The sequence below is a fragment of the Pongo pygmaeus genome, chromosome 14 (assembly GCF_028885625.2).
Source record: "Pongo pygmaeus isolate AG05252 chromosome 14, NHGRI_mPonPyg2-v2.0_pri, whole genome shotgun sequence".
NCBI lineage: Eukaryota > Metazoa > Chordata > Mammalia > Primates > Hominidae > Pongo > Pongo pygmaeus.
This window is the reverse complement of record NC_072387.2, coordinates 123213294-123232676: the sequence shown is the minus strand read 5'-3', so window position 1 is coordinate 123232676 and position 19383 is coordinate 123213294. Positions and strand designations below refer to the sequence as shown.

General features: G+C 46.1%; 1 protein-coding gene across 3 annotated transcripts in view; it reads right to left on the bottom strand.

Annotated features, from left to right (window-relative positions):
• Positions 1–19383, bottom strand: part of CUL4A (cullin 4A) — a 54419-nt gene that overhangs the window by 22008 nt on the left and 13028 nt on the right. For all 3 annotated transcript variants that reach the window (XM_054447057.2, XM_054447056.2, XM_063650671.1), the window contains 7 exons: positions 14473–14542; positions 12991–13064; positions 9387–9549; positions 8784–8873; positions 7561–7643; positions 5808–5875; positions 3136–3254 (listed from right to left, as the gene is read on the bottom strand). In XM_054447057.2, coding sequence (XP_054303032.1) covers positions 3136–3254; positions 5808–5875; positions 7561–7643; positions 8784–8873; positions 9387–9549; positions 12991–13064; positions 14473–14542 — 667 coding nt within the window. The remainder of the gene's footprint in view (positions 1–3135; positions 3255–5807; positions 5876–7560; positions 7644–8783; positions 8874–9386; positions 9550–12990; positions 13065–14472; positions 14543–19383) is intronic.

The window sequence follows — 19383 nt, the reverse complement described above, 5'->3', positions numbered from 1 at the left end:
CAGCCTCCTGAGTAGCTGGTGCACAGGCTCAGACCACTACATCTGGCCAATCTTTTTAAAGTTTTGTAGAGACAGGGTCATGTTGCCCAGGCTGGTCTCGAACTCCTGGCCTCAAGCAATCCTCCCGCTGTGATTTCCCAAAGTGCTGGGTTTACAGGCATGAGCCCCTGTGCTTGGTGTGAATATACAATTAAATACACAATTAATGCGTTGGTCTTACGATTCTGTTTCTGAGAGAACTTACCAACGACTGGAAAATGTCCATTGCTTTTTAAAGAATGTTTATGTGTAAGTTCCTCCAAGACAAGTTAATTCCTACTAATTCAATATACCTCTTGGGGCTTCTTAGCTAGTTTTCCTTCTCTATCACTTCTAACCATGAAAAGTTCACTTTTTTAGTTTCTATTTTTTTTTTTGTTTAGAGATGGAGTCTCGCTTTGTCACCAGGCTGGAGTGCAGTGGCGCAACCTCGGCTCACTGCAACCTCCGCCTCCCAAGTAGCTGGGACTACAGGGGCACACCACCACGCCCAGCTAGAGACGGGGTTTCACCATGTTGGCCAGGATGGTCTCGATCTCTTGACTTCATGATCCCCCTGCCTTAGCCTCCCAAAGTGGTGGGATTACAAGCGTGAGCCACTGTGCCTAGCCTAGTTTGTATTTTTAATTTAAAAATGTTATATTAAACATTCCTAAAAGTCTGTGTAGGGCACTAATAAACAGTTAACATTTGATGATATAAACTATATATGCCGAAGAGGAACTGAATACAATGACTGGATTTAAAAAATTTGTCTCAATAGAATGCACATGTGCACTCACACATCACACACACACGCGAGGTAGCTGGTTGGTGGAAAGATGCCAACAGAAGGCTGGGCACAGTGGCTCACGCGTGTAATCCCAGCACTTCGGAAGGCTGAGGCGGGTGGATCACAAGGTCTGGAGTTCCAAGACCAGCTTGGACAATATGGTGAAACCCCATCTCTACTAAAAATACAAAAATTAGCCGGGTGTGGTGGCAGGAGCCTGTAATCCCAGCTACTCAAGAGGCTGAGGCAGGGAACTGCTTGAACCCGGGAGGCAGAGGTTGCAGTGAGCTGAGATCACGCCACCACACTCCAGCCTGGATGACAGAGTGAGATTGCGTCTCAAAAAAAAAAAAAAAAGATGCCAACAGAAAGGGCACAGAGTCTCCCAGAGAGGGGCAGTGTGTGGCTAGCAGGTGTGGGAGGGACTTACCTCTTACTCTACACCCTTTGGTGCTAACTGCATTTTAAAATAATGCACATACACTACAAGGCCCAGCTTTATTTTGATAACGGCATGTGGAGTTGAATATAAACTACTATTTTGTTACAGCATAACTGCTTATTGCTGACACTCAGGGGTGATGGTCACTGACTGATTTTTATTACCCAGATTGGAAACTGCAAAGGTGAACTTTTCCTAGTTTTAGCACATATTCCCATCCCCTGAAGACTGTCTCACTGGCAAAAAACCTAAATCTTCAGTAGCTTTATGGCCAATTTAGTGTGACTCAGTTATAACTTCCAATTCTATCCCTGTACGAGACCTTGTGGGGAGGGGTGCTGTGAGCGCCGGTTTTCTACAGCTGGACTGATGCATGACTTCAGGTCTGATTATTCCATAAAGCAGCATGTAAGCTTTCATTTATCTTTTTTACTTAACAGAAATCTTTACTGAGATAATGAAAGATTTGCACAACAGTAAAAATAGCAAAGCAATCCCAGTGTGTGTTTCCACAGTTTCCTCCAATGGCAACGGTTTGCAAAACTACACAACAGTATCTCAACTGGGATACTGACACTGACAACACACCAGTCTTTTTCAGATGGCCCAGTTTACTCGTAACTCATCTGGGTGTGCACATGTAGACCTCGGCCAAAACCCCGACTGTTCCCGCAGAAGGCTACCTCCTGGGGCCTTTTATAACCACACACCCCGCCCCATCCCTACACCCTGGTAACTTTTCATCTATCCTCCATTTCTAAATTTTGTCATTTCCAACATGTTATGCAATAACATGTTAAGTATCTGTGATTGGCTTTTTTTTTTTCCTCTCAGCGTAATTCTTTGGAAATTTTGTTTATCTTTTCATTATGGGATCTAAGAATAGTCACCAGCAAGCAAAAACACAGATTTCTGCTAAATGTTCACCATTTAAGATGGAAAATTCATGCTAGGCAACTGGCACATCCTGAAAACACGAGCTATCTGTGAAGGGGCCCTGATGTCTGCCTCAGTTCTCCTGTTTCTGTGAGGGGCATCTGGAGAACGGCTTCTCATCAGAGGGTCTTCAGCAGGTTTCTTGGGCTGGGCAACTCTGGCCCTCTGGGCAGGCGATTCTTTGTGGTGAGGGCTGCCTTGTGCATTCAGCAGCACCCCTGGTGCTGCCCAGCAAAGCAAGCAGTATCCTCTCTGTTCAGACAGCCACAAATGTCTCCAGACATCAACAAGTGTCCCCTTGGTGGGGTGGAGCCCTGGGCCAAGAGCCCCTAGTCTTTAGGGAGGTCCTATGTCAGTACCGAGGGGCCTTTCTCCTGGGCAGGACATGTGAAAACTCAGGGTACTGCCCAAGAAGCCACTCTGCGACGGGTTGGACTGGGCTTGTCAGGGATGCCAAAGAAATGCTTTCAAAACACGAAAGCGAAAGCTGAAGTAATAAATCCTAAATTTGGACCGTTAAGAAATAAAGTCTATAAAGCAACCTGATATGCCAAATATATAATAGTTCTCACTGAGGAAAGGGCATGAGGAGATCATGTCTGACAAGCAGATTTACCAAAATGATTACTTTCGGAAAAATCATGATTTAGAATTAAACCAATATTTATGCTGATGAAGAAGAGCAAAACAGTTGTTCTTAAGTTATACTTTCTACCTTGATGGTGCTAATCACTGCTGGTGTTATCCTAAAAAGCAAATTCACACTGGTGATTGGGAAGCAGATGGAAGCCTACCATCCACCATATCATCACCCTATGTGATGAAAATGCAGACGGGCCCTCCAGCAGCCCAGTTCCCTTTGCCAGGGCACACTAGGCGTTCTCAGGAGGGGCTCTGCTCCCTGCAGGGAATGCCCGCGCCCGCGGCCTCAAAACCCCGCCAGTACCTTGATGTACTCGCTCCAGTGCTGCAGCAGCACCTGCTGCCCGCCCCTCACCCGGCTGAACAGCTGGTACATCTGTGCGAGGTCCGGCACTCTGTTCTCATCCAGTAAGTGGTCAAGCCCTGAGATGTGCAGTACACGTCAGCAGAGTACAGCATGGGCAGCATTAACAACAACTCAACTAGAATACAGCGTGCACCATAAGAACGTCAATACACCGCTTAGAAATTGGGCGGGTCTCCATATCGCTGCCTCTACATGAGCAGGTTGATCTGGTTAAATATCTGAGATGGATCCTATTAGGTGAACCTCATTTTCTCTGAGTATGTTGGAAGATGTATTATTTACTTCTTCATGTCATTGAAGCCCTCTTATTTCACTTAAGTTAGCAAGTCAGAAAATCCAGTTTACACCAACTATTTAACCTGGGAGGTTCATGTTCTCAATCTACTTCTGATTTAGTCCATCGGCCAGACAATGTAAAAGCACAAGCTATCAAATCTAATTTATAGTGGATTAAATTTATTCACACCTATAGTAAACTATAAGAGAAAAATATCATCAGACATTTTGAAGTGTTTAACATAGCATTTAAAAGAGTTTTCAGTGTTTTAGATTTTTAATATTGATAACGGCTTTCTAAAACCATACTTCAATTAGAAAAACTCCATGGATTTTCTAAATACTTGCTTTATGATAGCTATTGAGAGGCAGCCAGGTTAAAGCATAAAATGGTGAACAGTCATACAATTCACAAAGCCTCAGATTCTGCCTACAGTGGGCACGATGTCCACACAAACGAGTGGTTTAAAGTTGTGTGCAAACACATGGTGGGACTATAATTACAATCCTTACCTAGAGTTCCAAATGTTTATTTCTCTCAATTACATTCTGATCTACTGACACAAACTTTTTATACTTTATCTTACTAAAACCCATGTCTTAAGAATTCAAAAAAAGTATCTTTTTAATTTTTAAAATACTTCTAATAAAATTTAGGGTAAGCTTTTACATATATAATTTACCATTTTCTTTAAATAATTTTGCTCAACAAAGTATGCACTGGAACAATTTATGCAAATTTCTACTATTTACTTGAAATCTTTTTTCTCTTTTTTTTTTCAGACAGGTCTCTTGCTTTGTCACCCAGGCTTTTGTAGTTCTATAGCCTTAACCTCCTGGGCCAAAGTGATCCTCCCACCTCAGCCTCCTGAGTAGCTGGGACCCTAGGCATGCACCACCTGTGGCTTTAAAAAAAATTTTATTTTTATTTTTTTGGTAGAGACAGGGTCTCTCTTTGTTGCCCAGGCTGGTCGTGAATTCTTGGGCTCAAGTGATCCAAAGTGATACTTTGGCCTCCCAAAGTGCTGATGTCACAGGTATGGGCCACCACGCCTGGCCTTTTTTCTTATAAAGTGACTCCTTTCATAAAAACACCTGACACAAATTCTGAATGCATTTGTTTTTAGATGGATAGGTGAAACTACATCAGCTGTGTAGGTTTCAGTGTGGCATAAGCAGAAAAATCATGACCAGATTGGACCCATGGCTCTCAGCTCACAAGCAATGTGATTCCAGGCACCAATATCTGGCTGTTTTAAGCCCTGGTTTTCTTATTTGTAGAATGGGGATAATGATTTCACAGAATTGTTTTAAAAGATATTTACATCAAGTGCAGTTGTTTGTAACAGGAGATGCTCAATCATGTTAATTCTCCTACTTTTTGGTTTTATTTTGGTTTCACTTAAGTATCTCATTAGCCATACTACTATTATCTGACAATGTAGAACCCAAACCAGAATATATTTGAATACCATTTAGGGCCTTCTCAAAATTAAACTTTAAGGTTTCCAATGGCCTGAAAAAAGTCTTGTATTTTCCAAATACATTTAAAATGACTTTCAGAAGGTAACATTGTTTCAAATGGTAACAGTGACTGTCCCAATTAAGTACTAAAGTGTTATAAAGGTTAGACTGCTCATTATAATTTTCACAGAATTTAGCACACTTTGAAGCCTAGAAATAAAAGCAATAAACAAAGATCGAGGTAAGACATCAGCATCAATTTTAAAGGTGCAGGCTGCTAGAAGCCATCTTCCTGTGGCCAGGTACTGCCACCACTTGGGGAGAAGTGGACGTGAAGGCTGCGCAGTCAGCACTACAACACATGCTCTTCTCTTCCAGAAAATCAGGAGAAAAGTGTACTCTGCTTAAGCAGACCACCTAGTCAGTAGTTCATCTGACACTAAGATGCACGAAGTCCACAGGTGAGGGAAGCCTCACGAAAATCTAACAGCCCGAACAGCTCCCTGAGTCCCCTACATCCGAGTGTGCATGAAGAATGGCCGGACACAGGAAATGAGTCTGCTCAGAGAGCTGCATCAGGCTCACTGCACCCACGTTTCAGCATGTGTGTGGTATAGGAGGTCCGCCGGGCCTTCCCGCCACTGGGGTTTTAGCAGTGAATGTAGTTCCACTAGGTGCCTTCCATTATTTCTCTTACTGATTTTTTTTCTCCTGTGGATGGCTAACATGTTCATTAGAAAAGATTTTTAATGACTGTCTTATGAAAATAACAAACATCCTAACATTGCTATTTGTAATGCTCTCTTTACTTTCCTAATGAATTAAGGATAATTGTTCAGTTTAATTTGCACAAGAGTTAGGAAATCTACCTTTCTGCAGAATTGCTGTTAAATGTTCTCCTAATAGCTGTTTCTCCACACAAGCAATCAGTGGTTTCCTATATAAGGCAAAAAGAATAAGCGTTAGAAACAAAGTTTAAAGAAGAGACTGGTTCTCTGTAAAAGACGGGGGCGTTTCTCTACGACAGATGCAGTCTAGAGGCAATCAGAAACGGAAGGTTAAGAGCATTTCCTCATGCAAACGGACGACGACTCCTGTTGCTAATGACGCTAAAGGAAGCGCTTTCTAAAAACTACCTACTGAATGGCACAAACAGGCCCACGGGCGGGCCCTGGGAAGCAGGGATGCTTCTGCGTTATTCCAAGAATTGCTAATTTTAGCCATCTTCCCAAGCCTTCATTTCTAGTTTATAAGGAACGTTTTAATGCACCATCTTATGGAGAAGAGTAGAGCCGACATTCCGCCTTCTGCTTCCTACACGAGCGGAAAGGGCTCAGGGAGGCTGTGTGTGACCTGCACACCCTGGTTGTTGGGCTTTGCTGTAGCTGCCGCTCTCTCCACTATTTCCCCCTGACTTCCCTGGCTGCTGCTTCCCAGTCTCCTGGGGGCTGCTCTTCTGCTCCCAGTTGGAAGGAAGCACAACATGGTACCTGAGCCGCCCTGGCCTGGCTCGAGATCTTGGATTTCCCACAGGCTCCTCCAACACTCCACACGTCTGAGTGACCAAATCTCTTTTTCTGCGCCCTCTGTTTTTGTGCTGGATTCTGTCATAATCCTGCCCCTTTCCTTACCTTACTGAGTCCAGTTCTGCATACCGTATCATTTTCATCTCTCCTCCTGTTTTCTCTGCTGAGTCCTACCAAGTCCTGTTCTGCACATCTGTATATTTTATCATTCCCTACTGGGTCCAGTTCTGCACACTGTATCATTTTCTATTTTTTTTTTTTTTTTTTTTTTGAGACGGAGTCTCACTCTGTCGCCCAGGCTGGAGTGCAGTGGCGTGATCTCGGCTCACTGCAAGCTCTGCCTCCCGGGTTCATGCCATTCTCCTGCCTCAGCCTCCCAGGTAGCTGGGACTATAGGTTCCTGCCATCACGCCCGGCTAATTTTTTGTATTGTTAGTAGAGACAGGGTTTCACCATGTTGGCCAGGATGGTCTCGATCTCCTGACTTTGTGATCCGCCCACCTCAGCCTCCCAAAGTGCTGGGATTACAGGTGTGAGTCACAACGCCCGGCTGCACACTGTATCATTTTCATTTCTCTCCCTTGCTGTCCCCTCTGCCTCTGTCCTTGCCTCCCATCATATGGACACTCTGTGCCTGACATGCACGCTCACATAATCTCTCCCTTTTTGTTTCCCTAGCTACTCATCAACCTCAGGTTTGCAGGAAAAAAACATTAGATAAAAAGAGAAAATTGTGTGACAGCACCATAAATAAAATTAAAGCAATATAAAATGTGTAACAGAGAGTGCACAATCAAAATAGTCTAATATTCAGTGATACTCCATTAACATAAATAGACCATCTCAAAACTCAAAGATGCCAAGTATCTCAGCAAGATTTACTCTCTTTAGACAGTAACTCACGACAAGGCACTGGGTAAAAACTGTAATTTGTGAATGCCAAATAATGACAAATAACAAAGTAAAATATGCTAGGTGCAAAAATACTCTTAGTATTGAATGAATTGACAAAGTCACCCTTTATTTCAATAACCAGCCAGGAGAACCTTCCAGCCACGGTGAAGATACGAATGCTCAGCGAGCAAACAGTACTTACTGTGTGCTGTGGTCCAAGTAAGTGATTACTCTGTCTCCTTCTTCCTCTAAGCGTTTACTTACATGGTTAAGATATTCTGGAACCTTACAAACAAAACAATTAAACGTGTCAGTAACAAAAAGACTGTCGACACTATCCAAGAAATTGAAATTTTGTTTTCCTTACATGTAATTTTTTTAAAAAGCAGAATATATATTCAAGCCAAATATTAACACAGATTAACAGGGAGGGAGAGGTAGGACGGAAATATGTGTGTGGGGGACATGGAGAAAGGACCCTGAGATTAACATCCATCCTAGAACAGGGCCCAGGCTGCACTTCTCTTTTGTCCCTGCTCACCACCAAGTTTCGGGGTCTGTACACACCCTCCTCCCATCCCCAGGGCCCACAGGGAGCTGAGCAGCACTTGGTAAGAGGGTGAGGTGCTAAATGGCAACCCTGCCCTGCACAGCTGGGTCAGCAAAAGCAAGTCAACAAGTTGGTTGTTCATCTGGGGGACACCAAACAACACGGTTGCAGGAGACTTCAAAGTACGCCCATGTTTCCCAAGACAGTGCGGGAAAGGCCTGGGGCTCTGCCGGGGACCTCAAAGTACCCCCATGTTTCCCAAGACAGTGCAGGAAAGGCCTGAGGCTCTGCTGGGGTAGCTGCAGCCGGGCTCAGTATCTGACATGAAACTTCCTCTCCAAAGCCAGAATGAAGGAACCAATGGCCAGGGTCCATTCTAGGCAGTAGCACACGCCATTTGGGTGACAGTCTATGGGGCAGGTTCCGTTATAATTTTGCTCTGGTATCTGGAAAGGTGATTAAGTTTTTTGGGTTCCTATTACTATCATACGTTTTTTCACACGGCTTTTTTTGGGAAAATTTTTTGCAGTGCTTCACACAAATAAAAAATTTTATCATTTGTATTTATTTTTCATTTTTAAGATGTATGTTTTTATCATCTTGCTTAAATTTGAGTTATTTTAATTATTTCAGAAATGATCTTACAGCTTTTTACTTGTGGGGGGAGTGCAATAGTTTCTAAGTTCACATAAACTAAATTCTTAGTATACTAAGAACGAAGCTCATTACTGGGGATTCTGGCAAGATTGCAGCTTTCAGAAGATTTTCAATGAAACGTTTGCGTGTGTGTGAAAAGGCAAACATGAGGAAAGTCCTCCCAGGTGCTCATCTGCAGAAACAAAGCCAGGGGATTCAGAAACATCCCATCATCTCACCTCTCTCTCCTGCATTAACCTTTGGCCTTCGGAAGCATATAAGCAATTAGTCTCTTCCAAAAATTTCAGTTCAAATGAGTCTTTATACACCTAAGAAATGAGCAAAGTTATTGACCAATTTCAGTAAAGGAAACAATCTTTACAAGTGGTAACACATCCCAGTTTCTGACGGGGCAGGCTGCCATGACCCGAACTTGGAGCCGCCTGTGGCCACCCAGCCGGCTGGCTGCACTGTCCTTCCCAAAACGGCCAGGCAGGCCCTCCTCTGTTCTCTTCCTACCGTGCCTTGGGGTCCTATTGCTCTAAAGAACTTCGTGTGTGTTGCTAATATTTTCCCCCAGTGTGTCATCTGGTTTTGTCTCTGTTTATATTTTCCATGAAAAAGGTGCATTTTATGTAGTGATATTTGATCTATCTTCTCTTTTGTGGCACCTGGTGTGGTGGTAGCTCGAGAGCCATTCCCCTTCTAGGGATTTTAAAGACTCTCCTATCTTCAACAAATGTCTTTATGATTTCATTGTTTAACATCTTTGGTACAACCATTTATTCTGGTGCAAGTAGCTGGGCAGGTACACAGGTATCTTCCGCACAGGCAGCACTCACCTGCAGGTCAGACAGCATGCCCAGCAGGCTCCGCAGCAGGCTCCGGTCCACGGCCTCGCCGCTCCTCTCGCGCTCGATCAGCAGCAGGATTCCATCAATGGTTTTACTCTGAACCATTTTATCACTAATAATATGGGTTCTAAACAGTTCTAATCCCATATCCCTGTACAGACAGTAAGAAACAGGACTACATTTTAGTTTCGCTTTTTAGAAGTTATGGGTGAATCTCCAGCTATGCTATTCAATATCATCCCAAAAATGTGAAGTTGCTAATTCTCTACATCTAGGTGCCAAGAATTCCTTTTTAAAAACTTCTGTTTCTCGGCCAGTCTAGCGTGCTTTGTATTTCCTTCCTTAAACAGAGCTGCTCCACGTTCCTGGAGACACTGCTAGGTCATGCATGCCACTGACAATAAAACTGGTATCACACAAGCTGCTGGCAGAAGCCCGGGGTCCTCGCCACCTTCCTGCTGAGTGACTGGAGACGCTCAGGCAGTTGGGCACCACGACCCTGTCTGCCCCACCTGCCCCGCCCGCCACTGTCTCTAACAGCCCTCAGGGTACACTCTCTTCCCAGTGTCCTCTGCTGAGCACATCCCAGCAGCTTCCCTTCTCCAAGCCCTGGGAGCTCTCCTACCAAACGTTTGCTGCTTTCCCCTGAGAAGAGAAGGTGACACACAGCTTTCAGAGTTCATCGCAGTCCTCAGCTCATGGCCTGAGGAATGTTAGGAAGATGGTTCAGCTGCCAGTGGCTGTCCACAAAACCCATCTTGTGGGCTCTGTGCTTTGCTTTGACACTCATGCTGTCCCCAATGGCCAAGTACTCCATTAAGGAGGGGCCAAAAATACAGATGCTGGGCTCCAGCCAGAAATCCTGAATTGGCACATCAGGGCAGGAGTGGTGCTGGTGGTGGCGGTAATACTAACAGTGGTGGTGGCAGCAGTAACATGGTGGGCAGGTGGTGGCGGCAGTAATAGTAACAGTGGTGGTGGCGGTAATACTAACAGTGGTGGTGGCAGCAGTAACATGGTGGGCAGGTGGTGGCGGCAGTAATAGTAACAGTGGTGGTGGCGGTAATAGTAACAGTGGTGGTGGCGGCAGTAGAAATCGCAGTGGTGGCGGTGGTGGTAGTAATATTATTAATAATATTATGGTGGCAGTGGTGGCAGCAGCCACAGTGGTGGGTGTCACACAGGTGTGCAGAGGGCCCCGGGAGCCACCTCGATGGTGGAGACATGCACCTCCTTTGACTGCCCACCACATCGCCATGGGCCTCTCCTGTTGCTCCCGGGCGTGCTGCACACCAGGTCTTCTGTGCACTTCACCACAGTTGGAGCGGGAAGGTGCAGTGGCCAGACTTGTGGGCTCGAGGCAGCTGCCTGGGTTTGAATCCTGGCCCTACTACTTGCTAGCTGTGTGACCCTGAGCAAGAAGCTTAATGTCTCTGTGCCTTTCCTTCCTGAACTGTAAAATGGGGATCAAATGTTATTAGTTCCTGCCTGTGAAGCCCTTGGGGCAGTGCCAGGCAGGTAGCCAGTGCTTAGGAAGGCTTAGGTCTCCACTTGTGTGACTCTCTACCCTGCCACTGGGATCTTCTCTTTAAAACATCAACCTCAGCTGAAAAGCCTTCAGGGCCCTCATCAGCTCCATCCCTCCCCACCTCCCACTCCCCACACAGGCTTCTTCTGGTCATGCTGCCATCCTAGCCATCACTAGCAGGAGATACTCGGCTTTGAACTTACTGCTTCCTTCCTTCTACTCTTTCTTTCTTAGCTGCCTGATCACCCTTGCCCATTCTTCAAAGCACAGGCCAAGGTTCACCCTCAGCCCTCCTCCCCATCCCAGAGGTGGACAAAGTATGTCCTCACCACGCATTGCCCACACACACCTCAACCAGGATTCTTCTTGTAATGATGCTCACATTCAGGTTTTTAGCCTCTTGTGATAGACTGGAGGTGGCATCATTTATTCTATTCTATAAACAATGTTTATAGTTTGTATGACAATTATGGTATAAACTATGTTTATAAATTAAGAGTTTAGTGTTGGGCATGGTGGTTCACACCTGTGTAATTCCAGCACTTTGGGAGGCTGAGGTGGGAGGATCGCTTGAGGCCAGGGGTTCGAGACCAGCCTGGGCAACATAGCGAGATCCTGGCACTACAAAAAACTTTTAGAAGTTAGTCGAATGTGGCGGTGCATGCCTATAGTCCCAGCTACAGGGGAGGCCAACACAGGAGGATCTCTTGAGCCCAGGAGTTTGAAGCTGCAGTGAGTTATGATTGCGCCACTGCACTCCAGCCTGGGTAACAGAGTGAGACCCTGTCTCTAAAAATAATAATAATAATAATAATAATAATTTTTGAAAAGCATTTAGACTATGGGCCAGACAACTGAGGTAGGGCAAGTTATTTTAACTTATGTGCCTTAGTTTGTATAAAATAGGAGTGACAATGGCCACGCCATAGAGCTGTTCTAGGGATTAAATACATTAGTAGGAAACAGTCCCTTGCACAGAGCAAATGCTAAATAATCTGCTATGGTCACTTTTATCATCTCCATTCTTTCCTGGAACACAGGCTGTCTTTTCTGTGCAGCGTTTGCCTTCTCATAGACCACATGGATGCCTGCTAGGAGATGTGTGGGAGTTCCATGAGGAAGTTAGAAGCGCAAATGGCATTAACGGGAGCTTCAACAAGGACAGGGTGTTCAAAATTGCACAGATATTGTATAAAATAAGGACAAAAACGCTCGCTGGATTTGGTAACTGGCAGGTCACCGACATCTCAGACAAGAGCAATCTCTACATGGTGAAAGCAGAAATCACATTGCCTTGGGTCAGCATGCCCAGTGGGTGGGGGTAGGAAAAGCAGGCACATTTTAAAGAACTTGGGTTTAAAGCTCATGAGAAAGCACAACATCACTTTTATGCATGAATGTGAGAAGAATGAAACACTACATTAACAGAGAACAAGACAAATCAGACGGTGAGACCGGACACAACTTTTGTCCAAAGTCGGCTTGCAGGAGGAGGCAGGACTCAGCACCCTGGGGTGGTCACAGAGGACACACAGGGGTCAGCAGAGGACATGCAGGGGTCAGTGACCATGAATGCTGCTGAGGAAAGGCCCCAGAACCCCTAGTGTATACAGTCCCCGAAAGATGACAGATGATGAGTGCTATGTGCTCAGGAGGCCGGGAGGCTGAGCAAGCCATCCCACAGGGGACGCACAGCCTCAGGGCTGCCACCCCACGGGCAGCAGGCAGTCTTTCTCAGAGTTTCAACTGCAGCGCTGGAAAGAGCTGCTCCAGGCTCAACCTCCAGTCGTCAGAGAGAAACCAAGACCCTCCGTCTTCACACTCATGACCAAAGTCAGCCGCCTGTCCCAGCTTCCCGCTCCACTCCTCACTGCTGGCTAGACACCTGGTGTTTGAAGGATAAGACCCACCTGGACTCCTACGTTCACGTTAATGATTTTGGCTGAAGAAAGGAAGGCACAAGTAATCACACACACTTTACCATCTTAGCCTGCGGAAGACACAAACGGGACGAAAAGCATCAGCCGCAGGGAAGACGCAGCTCTATCCTGTGAGGACACTCACCAGATGGAGGGCAGCGTGGAGTTCTGCAGCACATAGGTGCGGTCCAAGAACAGGAAGATGCTTCTGATCATGATCTGACCAGAAGAAAGGAGAACCATTTACTTATGAATTCTACTAGCAAAATATTAAAGATCAGGCCTTTTAACTCCATGCTAGCTGTCTCAAATCCAACAACTGTTTCCTGTCCACCACGGCCCTCATGTTTGATTTTTTTTTTCTAAAGTTAATTTTGTCCCCTTGGTATGTGATTTCCATCTCTCTAATATCGTAAATCTGACTGTAGGAATTTTAATGCACTTAGCCTAAAACGATATTTTTTCTTTTTTTAAAGAGATCCTGTGTTCAGCCAAGGCCTAAAGGATATCTTTTAAATTTGGTCTTTTTTTTTTTTTTTTTTGAGATGGAGTCTCGCTCTGTCGCCCAGGCTGGAGTGCAGTGGCGCAATGTGCAAGCTCAGTGCAAGCTCTGCCTCCCGGGTTCACACCATTCTCCTGCCTCAGCCTCCCAAGTAGCTGGGACTACAGGCGCCCGCCACCCCACCCGGTTTTTTTGTTTTTTTTTTTGTATTTTCAGTAGAGATGGGGTTTCACCGTGTTAGCCAGGATCGTCTCAATCTCCTGACCTCGTGATCTGCCCTCCTCGGCCTCCCAAAGAGCTGGGATTACAGGCGTGAGCCACCGCGCCTGGCCTAAATTTGGTCATTTTTTTTGACTGATGTGGTACTTCTTACTAGATTAGTGAGATGCACTAAGCTTTTAAAACCTGAGTTCCTGTTACATGATGAGGCTCTTAGACGTGTCTCTCTGACTCTGCGTTGCGAGCAGAGTGAGGGGACGCAGGATGATGCACTGGTCCTGTCCTGTGCTCCTACCATTGAGCCCACTACCTGGCTGGGGAGACTTGTGGACACATCTCACCAAAACCTTCCCAACAGACACTCAGCAAGCTCTAGCAGCTGCCAGGTACCTGGCCCAGAAGAGAAATACACCCATCGTCTCCTACTTATATCATTTAGAAAACGAAAGATTTCAACCTACTTAGGAAAGCTATTAATACGGTCTTTTCTTTCACTTAAGTAATTAATGGCCAGGTCACACTAAAAATGTATACATGAAGTCAAGTCAAAGCCAAGACATCTACAAAGCCTAAGACGTTGGTTGTGCAGTTGCAGTAAAGACCTGGGATTCAGGCTAGATTTTCAGGAGTAAACTGTGCTTAAAGAGACACTTAGAGACCCATTCAGGCATCTAAGAATCCTCTCACCACTGCGGACTGACTGTGGACCTGAAGGCCAAGAGGGTCAGTGGGGCCCTCCACAGGAGCTGAGGAGTTCACCTTCCCTGCTTTTCTCATTGTGCTGTTCAACTACAGCACTGAACACAGACAGAACCCTCGACAGAACTTCTATGTCTCAGCTCTCAATCATGTGGGTGAGGGAAGATGGATGAGGTCGTGTTTTGATATAAAAATTAACAAGCTTACCATTTGTCTGCAGTGGTCCTGCCAGCATGTGTTAATCTTCTTTAAAAATAAAACACTATCTAGTGAGTCTGTACAGACCTGCTAAGGAAAACTTCAAAAACGCTGGCCAGTTTAATTATTACAATTTTTTTTTTTTTGAGATGGAGTCTCGCTCTGTCGCCCAGGCTGGAGTGCAGTGGCACGATCTTAGCTCACTGCTGTGCAGCCTCCGCCTCCCAGGTTCAAGCGATTCTCCTGCCTCAGCCTCTTGAGTAGCTGGGATTACTGGCGTGCACCACCACGCCCAGCTAATTTTTTGTATTTTTAGTAGAGATAGGGTTTCACCATGTTGGTCAGGCTGATCTCGAACTCCTGACCTCGTGATCCACTGGCCTCAGCCTCCCAAAGTGCCGGGATTACAGGCGTGAGCCACCGCACCCGGCCATTATTACAATTTTAACCCTTAATTTCAGCTATCTTCTCCACTGAATACTACACACCATTCAGTAATTGGAATACTGAAAGAATATTAGTCTTGAATGTTCATGTCCCCCCAAAATTCATAGGCCGAAACTCTCACTCCACGGTAATGATGTTAGGAGGCAGGGCCTCTGGGAGGTGATTAGGTCACGAGAGTGGACAAGCCTCAAGAATGGGGTTACAAAAGAGACCCCAGAGAGCTCCCCTGACTCTTCCACCATATAAGGATGCAGTGAGAAGGTGCTGGCTATGGACCCCACCAGACATGCAATCTGCCAGTGCCTTGACCCTGGACCTGCAGCCTCCAGAGCTGTGAGCAACAGACTCCTGCTGTTAATGAGCCACAGGCTATGGTGTTTTGTCATAGCAGCCCCAGTGGGCTAAGATACACTAGAAGTTCAATCATGGATCTCTGTATCTCATCACCTCAGCCTGCCTGTGCTGCCTTCCCTTCCCGCGGCCCTGCCTGCCTCCGGCCGCTCGCCACTCCCTCTCCAGCCTCCCTTCATCCTCTCTTTCCTTCACTGCCAGACACTTTCAAGTCCCTGCCGGCAGAAACACACCCAGGCCATAAGTGCCCTGGGGCTAGGTGGCCGGACAAAAGGCCCCACTTCACAAAGGGCAGACACTGAACATACTCCCACAGAGGGGCTCCTGGAGATGGTGACTGGCCTGGTAAGAGTCACTAGGACTATATTTTAAAAATTAAAAGAGACGGCGCCTCACTATACTCCTAGGCTGGTCTTGAACGCGTGGTCTTAAGTAATCCTCCTGTCTCAGTCTCCCAAAGTGCTAGGATTACAGGTGTGAGCCAGTGTGCCCAGCCTGTGGCGAAGTGCAGCTGGACAGGAAAATGGCTCAGGTTTAACTTCCAGCCTCAATGAAAACTAACATGAACTCTCATGCATGCACCAAATTAGGAACACTCTTACCTTGACTCTTAGAATGTGTATTTTTAGGAAAAGGCCCAAAAAGTAGTTTAGGACAAAGAACCCAGAATATGGGCTCGTAGAGCAAGTGGTCTGGCGTCCCTCAGGTTCATGCAAAGCTGAGAATCATAAATGACTATAAACTGCTTTCTGGTTTACGAAACACTCTTCACATCCATTCTCACTGAAAATCTCCCCAACCTCGTGGTGCAGGCATTGTTCCCTCTGCACAGATTAAGAAAATGGCTTATCAAAGTTGACAGAACATGGACTTCCTACATGTTAACTCTTGATCCACCGCCTGTCAGCAACACGATACTGGCCAAACCAAGGGACTTCTCTAGGTCTGTTTCTGCTGTGCAGCAAGACACTTCACACTCAAGAGCCGACGTGAGGTGGTGACAACATCCTCACACACAGAGAGGAGGAAAAACACATCAGTTAAGTAGGATGCACAAATCAGACAGGAGCTGGAGTCTCAGGGTGGCAAAGAGTACCAGGAGGTACAAAGAAAGAGTACCAGGGAGGGTAGGGTGCCAGGCAGAGCCTGAGGAGGAATAAACGGTGCTGAGGACAGCCAAGGGGCTCCCGGGGGGGTCTGAGTCCTTGTAACACCAGGAAGTGCTGTGACCACAGCTACAGGGGCCTGGCTAAGACAGCTTACACTATTTTTTCTTGAGGCTTTGCTGAATTCTCAGAAAGCATCGCCAGAAAATTAAAGACACTTACAGCAAAGACCTAATGGTTGAATGGTTAACAGGTTCCTCTAGAAGTACTCTTTTCAAATTGTTCAAAATTATAATGGCTCATTATATTAGGAATCTACAGAAACAGTCTGGACAAAACAAACAAAAAAACCCATCCCAAGTACATTTGGACAGGCTTCAAGGAACCCCAACAGCCATCCTGCATTTCTGACTCCAGGAGCTGAATGAGAGCTGTGGCCTGGACCTCCCAGCAAGTCTCTCTGCTGGCAGGCAGGCCGGCCGGCCGCACCAGCTGGAGGCGGAGCTCTGTTTCCAGATAAGGGTGCACAGATCCTTTCAACTTAATGGGGTTAAACTGACGCCAGTCAGTCTGACACCATTGGGCAGCTCAGGTGTTGTGAAGATAGAGTTCCACCTGGGGCAGTGTCTTGTTAAGATGGAAAGTCCAACGTAAAGTGTTCATTAAATGAGAAAAACTTTCTGTAAAATCAATATAGATCCTCAATCAATAATTGTTTTGTTATTTCCCACAGAAAAAAGTACAAAATGGTAAGCTAAAATCAGTGTGGCATTTACTAAGTAAGCTCTGGCCTTCTAAATATCAAAATCAATTCCATATTCTAGGATATAACACATAGCCACAATGTTGTGCAAGTAACTCCAGGATGTGAGACACATAGACACTGTGAGTCTGTCAACAGTGTATTCTCGAGATAGGTTCTTCAGCAACCATCCTTTTTCTCACTTCAGAAAAGGGCCAATCTTCATTAAAGGATTTATACAGCCTATAGCCACAATGTTGCACAAGTAATTCCAGCATATGAGACACATAGACACCATCAGTCTGTCAACAGTGTATTCTCGAGATAGGTTCTTCAGCAACCATCCTTTTTCTCATTTCAGAAAAGGCCCAATCTTCGTTAAAGGGTTTATACAGCCTACTGAGATAAGTTAGGCAGGTCTTCAAACAGCAAACAAAATCCAACAGCAGAAATGCTTACACCATAGAAAAAAACCTACCTATCATATCCATAATTAAAAAGAAAAAGAAAGCAAAAAGACGGTGCTTCTGTTGGGGCAGAAGAGGGATACGTACATTTTCTATGCTTGGTTATCTGCTTCTGCAATTCCAGGAACAAGTGGCCCATCTGCTGCCTCTACCCACAGACAGACCGGACAGACTGCGAGGGGACAGCCCTAGGCCGACCCTCATTCATCCACACAACCCATGAAGGCAGGGGTGCTTTTTTGTCTTCTCTGATCTGGCCGAGCACTAACAGGGTTCTCTTGGGCTTTCATCTCTTCATCTAGAAAATATGGTCAATAAAGGTACCTACAGCTCAGGGTGTTGTGAGACAAAGCAATTCGTGAATGTGCAGAGCTTGGCCTACTGCCGGCAAGTGCTCTGTACACGATATCTGGTCAAGTGAGAACAGGCACAAAGGCTTTCTAAGGAAAGACAAAGCCTGCTGTCGCCAGTGCGGATCATAAAGGCACGCTGTGAGGAAACTGGAGCTTTGCAACTTCCCCAACAGCCAAGGTTCCCAGCTCACTCCCGTGCCCTTCCCTTCTGGCCACACGGCTCTCATGGTGTCCACCACTGCCTGGCATTCGGTGGCTGACCAGAGCTGCAGACAAGGTGAGCCAGGGGAAGGAAGATGTGAGCTTCATCTATAGTTAGACCAGAGCTGCAATGCTGTCAAGGTGAACCAGGGGAAGGAAGATGTGAGCTTCATCTATAGTTAGACCAGAGCTGCAATGCTGTCAAGGTGAGCCAGGGGAAGGAAGATGTGAGCCTCATCTATAGTTATCTACAGGTTAGATTCTGAGGACAGTTGGGACAGTTGGCTTGATATTTTTTTTTTTTTTGAGACGGAGTCTCACTCTGTCACCCAGGCTGGAGTGCAGTGGCGCAATCTCGGCTCACTGCAAGCTCTGCCTCCCGGGTTCACGCCATTCTCCTGCCTCAGACTCCCGAGTAGCTGGGACTACAGGTGCCCGCCACCACGCCCGGCTAATTTTTTTGTATTTTCAGTAGAGAAGGGGTTTCACCATGTTAGCCAGGATGGTCTCGATCTCCTGACCTCGTGATCTGCCCGCCTCAGCCTCCCAAAGTGCTGGTATTACAGGCGTGAGCCACCGCACTCCGCTGGCTTGACATTTTTGATGAGCTCCTGGTGCTCATGTAGCCTGGCTGGGTGGCACATGGTCCTGCAGCATGTGGTGCGGGTTCTGCAGCAGCTGCCTGTGGCTGAGCATGTGTATGAGTGCATGGGTACAAATGGCCTTTATTTTGGGGAAGGGACGTCACCAAGAGCAGGTACCTATTTTGAAAGGGACAGCTAAGTGCAGAATTTATCAAACACATGAGACAAGAAAACGGACATGGTAAATGAAGAAGATGGTAGTGAATGACTCAATTCCACAAAAGCCCTTTTTCTACCTGCGCATCTGATGGGTTTCATCTGTAATCTAATATCAGCACACAATCAAAATATAATCGGCACATAACATTACTTAAATCTGGCCGGGCATGGTGGCTCATGCCTGTAATCCCAACACTTTGGGAGGTCGAGGCAGGCAGATAACCCAAGATCGCAAATTCGAGATCAGCCTGACCAATATGGAGAAACTGCGTTTCTACTAAAAATACAAAATTAGCCAGGCGTGGTGGCGCATTCCTGTAATCCCAGCTACTCGAGAGGCTGAGGCAGGAGAATCGCTTGAACCCAGGAGTGGAGGTTGCGGTGAGCCAAGGTTGCGCCATTGCACTCTAGCCTGGGCAATTAAGAGCAAAACTGCATCTCAAAACAACA